At 57.2% G+C, this 4,883-nt stretch overlaps 2 protein-coding genes across 7 annotated transcripts in view; both read right to left on the bottom strand.

The window, feature by feature from the left end:
- Positions 1 to 4,095, bottom strand: part of LOC103620796 (cytochrome b-c1 complex subunit 10) — a 15,612-nt gene extending 11,517 nt beyond the window's left edge. Inside the window, exon 1 of the mRNA XM_017739361.1 lies at positions 4,022 to 4,095. Within this exon, the coding sequence (XP_017594850.1) occupies positions 4,022 to 4,080 (59 nt within the window). The 5' untranslated portion in view covers positions 4,081 to 4,095. The remainder of the gene's footprint in view (positions 1 to 4,021) is intronic.
- TCF3 (transcription factor 3) overlaps positions 1,079 to 4,883 on the bottom strand; it is a 75,204-nt gene continuing 71,399 nt past the window's right edge. For 4 of the 6 annotated variants that reach the window (XM_017739291.1, XM_017739305.1, XM_017739327.1 and 1 more), the window contains 2 exons: positions 2,490 to 2,634; positions 1,079 to 1,601 (listed from right to left, as the gene is read on the bottom strand). In XM_017739291.1, the coding sequence (XP_017594780.1) occupies positions 2,492 to 2,634 (143 nt within the window). In that variant the 3' untranslated portion in view covers positions 1,079 to 1,601; positions 2,490 to 2,491. Of the gene's footprint in view, positions 1,602 to 2,489; positions 2,635 to 3,329; positions 3,557 to 4,883 lie in introns of all 6 variants that reach the window. The other 2 variants (XM_017739311.1, XM_017739319.1) reach the window with 2 other exon arrangements.

Below are 4,883 nucleotides of genomic sequence, written 5' to 3'. Positions count from 1 at the left end.
CCACCTCCAGACAGGCTGCTGCAGCTCAGCACTGCCCAGCACCTCTTCGTTTGCTCCACACCTCCGGGGCACCCAGAGGGGCTGCCAGGGATCCTCCTCCTGCTGAGCACACCAGAGTGGTCTGGAGTGACTGGGAATCCCTCGGAGTGAAGGGATGGCTGGCCCAGCTTGGCTGCTGGAGCACATGGTGCGGGACAGGCGCTCCTGCTGCCCTCCTTCTCAGTGCCGAGAGAGAAGCCCACGTGCAGGTGACAGTGGCCACTCACATCCCACGGCACCGTGCTGAGCTCAGTTTGCCTCCAAGGATGCTCGGGAGATGTGAGAGCAGGTGACAGCAGGGTGAGAAGCCACCCCTCTCCCCGAGCCAGCATTTTGCATTTCCGAGGGTGGTGGCTCCACTGCAAGGAGGAGGGATCCTGCTGCTGGTCATGGCTTTGCCGAGGGCTGGAGTGAACCAGGTCGCTGCTCCTTTCCTGCCTCCAGCATCCTCAGGCCTGCTGCTGCCCGGCTTCCTGGCCCTGTATCCTGCTGCTGCTGCCGTGCTCCGGCTGCCTCCGCCTCTTGCCAGTGCTCCAGCTTTGTTCAGTTGGTCTTTGTTCAGCGCTGCTCCTGGAAGTGCCTCCGACAGCTCTGGCATGTGGGAAGAGGCTTCCCTCGTGCATCCATTGCTGCTCTGCTCACCTGGAAGCGCCTCAGTCCCTTGGTTCTCCTCCACTCGGGGCCTGCTCTCTCCCAGCAGCTCGTCCTCCCCATGGCGACGCTCTGGGACAGCCGTGGCCACATCCTCTCCCACAGGGAACCGTGGGGCCTCGGGATCTCCGGGAATAAAGCAAACCTCGCCGAGCACCTCGGCCACCGCCCGGAGGAGCGGGAGCACTGCTGCCACTTGCTTTGCTGTTTGACTTCCTTTTCCCAAATCAGAAGTGGCCGAAGCAAAGAGATGGTGAATTCAGCACATGAGTTTGTTTGTTTTTTGTCATGGAAGGTACAAGCCAGGCAAGGAAGAACATTCCCTCACTGTGGCTACATTCGCTTTTAGTGGCTTTTCGAGCCGAATCTGAGAATTCCTCTCTTTATATCCAGTCTCTCTTAATACAATTTTAATATTCTGGTTGATCCTAAAGATGCAACGTTAACTATAGAAACAGCAGCAGAAAAGCGGAGGGTACAAGACATGTTTTTATACAAAAAAAAATTTTTTGTTGCTTACAAAACATATGCAAAAGAAGCTAAAAAAAACCAAAAGGCATTGCTATTTGTTCTACATAAAAAATCTCATAACTAATGTTCTTTTTTTTTAAAAAAGAAATATCAAGCTTAGGCACAATTTTGCTGCTGGCTGCTTGTGAACAAGCCAAGAGAACACGCCACCCCCTCCTAACTGAGTGATATGTATTGACTGTTCTGCACTTTATACTTAAGGCAATTTTTTTGTTTCCGTTTTGTTTCTGACAAAGTGTTTTTTCCACCCCTTACGTCACGCCAGGATCCGTCTGCGTGTGTCAGTATGAGCAGTACTACAGTTTATGGTTCAGCAAGGTTGCAGGTCACACCGAGGGTTTTCTTCCTACAGATCTCCGTATCCAGAGGAACAAAAAGATCTACAAAGAAAATAATAAAAAAAAAAGGAAAGTCTGAAGTGATAGAAACCCAAATGAGAATAAAACTGGCTCCTGCTGCAGCTTGTCCCCGCAGGGCTGGACAGGGCTGCAGCTGAGCTTTGTTTTGGTCAGGCCATCCCCAGGCACCCACTGGGGCAGGGGACACCAAGGGACTGTGTCCTCTCTGTGCACTCCATGGGATCAGCTCCTGACCTGCCACTCCTGGATCTGCTCAATCCCCCCACCATCTCTGCACTGCTTGGATAAACAGGCTCAGATGCTCCTGGGTTCTCTAAAAACGGGAACAGCCCATCGGAGCCTGTGCCTGCCACAGCCTCCCTGGGGGATTTTCACCTTCTCTGACTCTCTTGGCATTTCTGGGACCTGCCCATTCCATCTCATAGAGCTGCAAGGAAAAGGAGTTGCTGGTTTCCAGTAGCCAACTGGGGCAGGACTGGGAGGTGCAGAGCAGAGCTGAGCCCACTCAGAGAGCTCCAAAATCCCCCCATCCCAGCAGTGGGGCTGCACCCTCCTGTGGGCCAGAGGCTTTGGGTGTCCATGGGGCACATGACACACAGAGAGAATCATGGAATGGGTTGGAGGAGACCTTAAAGTTCATCCAGTGCCACCCCCTGCCATGGGCAGGGACATCTTCCACTGTCCCAGGCTGATCCAAGCCCCTCCAACCTGGCCTTGGACACTGCCAGGGATCCAGGGGCAGCCCCAGCTGCTCTGGGCACCCTGTGCCAGGCCCTGCCCACATGCGAGTCATTGATTTCAGGTAAATGAAGCAGGGCTGGTGCTGAGGGAGCAGGCTGAGCAGCCGGAGCAGAGCACGGCATGTGGGCACAGGGCTGGGGATGTGGGATCACAGGTGGGGAACGGTACCTTTACATGTGTCCAACAGGGTTGTGACCGTCTCCTAGACCAGGATGTGAAGCTGAAAGTGTCATCTGGGGGTCTCCTACCACTCCGGACACTTTCTCCTCTTCCCGACGCTTCAAGCAGGCCGCTTTTGGGTTCAGATTGCGCTCTGTGCCCAAAACAGGAGGGGAGGGGAGCAACCTCAGTGTGGGCAGCAGCACCCCAGAGGGACAGTGGGGACAGAGTCCCGGGCAGGCCCATGGATCGTGTGAGGAGATGGGCTCCGTGCACCGCTCGCTGCTCCCCACAGCGAATCCAGCCAGGCCCCTGCTCGAGCAGAACCCAGGCCCAGCTGCACCCCCACGCCAATTTAAACATGGCATCATGGAATGGTCTGGGTTGGAAGGGATGTTAAAGCCCATCTTGTTCCAATCCCCTGCCATGGGCAGGGACACCTTCCACTATCCCCGGGTGCCCCAAGCCCCCTCCAGCCTGGCCTTGGACACTGCCAGGCATCCAGGGGCAGCCACAGCTGCTCTGGGCACCCTGTGCCAGGGCATCTCCATGTGCTTGTTACAGGAACCCCCAAGTGCCTCAGCCAGCACTCAGAGCTGAGGACTGAATTTTCCAAAGCTGCTTAATGGAATCCAGGTGCCAAATTCCCATTAAGCATGAGCGGAGAGGGAGAGAGGAGCCTCAAATCCACCCTGGGCTGGGGCTGGGGAGAGATCAGCATCCAGAGGTGCTGCTGGCACTGCAAACACACACCTCACACCGAAAGCAGGAGTCAGGACAGAGAAGCACGAGCATGCAGAGACAGGGGGAGAGACAGGCCCCGAAATGCACCTGCCAGTGGTACCATACCTCGTACTTGCTGCTCCAGGCCCAGAATGACCTGCACCGCTTGCTGTAGGATGATCAGTTTGGTCTGTGCTTTGTCCGTTTTTAAGTGCATCTGGCACATGCGTCCCAGTTCTTTAAAGGCCTCGTTAATGTCCCGCACACGCACCCTTTCCCTGGCGTTATTGGCCATTCTCCTCTCCCGGTCCCTCAGATCTTTGTCCTCCAGTGACAAGGCCTCGTCTGTACTGCTGGGTTCATAGCACCACAGGGGTTAGTCAGGGGGTGGCACCGAGGGGGAGCTCTATGTTGCCGTGCTGGGAGTGCTCCGGGTGTCCACTGGAAACGGCCCAAACGGCCTCACTTCGCAAAGCCAATTCCTCCGGGTGCTTCCCAGAGCAGCCCGGGCTGTGTCACCTCTGCGAGCCAGGGGAAGGTGCTGCCAGCACAGGGCCAGGTGCCCAGGGGGCTGGAGGGGGCACTGGGGGCAAGGGCAGGCAGTGATGGAGCATCGCCACCGACACCTTCTACGCTCTGCAAAATTATGCCTTCCTGTTTGTTTTCGACTGAAAACTCACAGTTTGGGGGAGGGTCTCCACCAAAACCATAAGGTTTGTCCCCCAAGGAAAGATTTTGGCAGGAAGCAAATCCCTCTTTGTAAGATTTCCTTCCCAGATTCCATCTGCAGCTCCCAGTGCAGGTGTTTGGAGCAGTGGCGGTGCTGCAGCAGCAGGAGCAGCCTGGCCTGGCACCCTCTTAGGGGCCAGGGCAGCATCGAGAGCAGGAGCCAGGGCTGCTCTGAGGATCAGACTCGGATGCAGACACTGAATCCCGATCTTTCCGCACAGCCAGAAGCCCACCAGAAGGGGTGATTGTCTTTTTCAGGCACAGTCAGAAGCTCTGGGAGAGCCCCACTGCTGACAGCTCCCCAGGGATGCCCGACACAGGCAGGGATGGGGGGAAACAAAGTTGTGCTGGCAGCATCTTGAACTGTGGCCTTGCCCATTGCCTCGAAACCCCCAATTTAAGCCCAGACGACCTTCGCCCCCAGAGCAAAACTTCTTGCAGGAAGACACCTATCTGAGGAGGGTCCTTGGGTGAGAGCTGACACTGGGACAGCCTGTGGGGATAAGCCTTTAGCGAAGAGGGGTGGCAGAGTCAGAGCCTTCCTGGAGAGCCTCCGGACAGTGTACAGCCGTGTGAAGGGAGAGCAAGGGCTCCCGGGCAGGCACTGGCCTGTGTGGGACAGAGGGCTGCCCACTGTCCCTGCTGCACCCTCTCCTCGCTGCCTTGTCCCTGCCTGTGTCCCCTCCTCGCTGCCCCAGCTGGCACTGCCACCTTCTCTCCTTGCGCCCAGGACGGGCAGGGGGATGGGGCCATCCTGGCACCTGTGCCCCCCACAGCAGGATCCCAGGTCCTTCCTCCAGCACAGGCCAGTGGCTGCAGGTCCTTGCTGGTGGCCACAGTCCTGGCTGGTGGCTCCCCCAGCAGGGACAAGGCTCGGATGTCACAGCTGGGCAGGACAGAGCCGTCTCCCCACCACCAGCACGCACCACCGGCCGCACGAAACCAGCGAGG

Source organism: Corvus brachyrhynchos, unplaced genomic scaffold, assembly GCF_000691975.1.
Source record: "Corvus brachyrhynchos isolate BGI_N302 unplaced genomic scaffold, ASM69197v1 scaffold130, whole genome shotgun sequence".
NCBI classification, from domain to species: domain Eukaryota; kingdom Metazoa; phylum Chordata; class Aves; order Passeriformes; family Corvidae; genus Corvus; species Corvus brachyrhynchos.
This window is presented reverse-complemented; position numbering and strand designations above follow the sequence as displayed.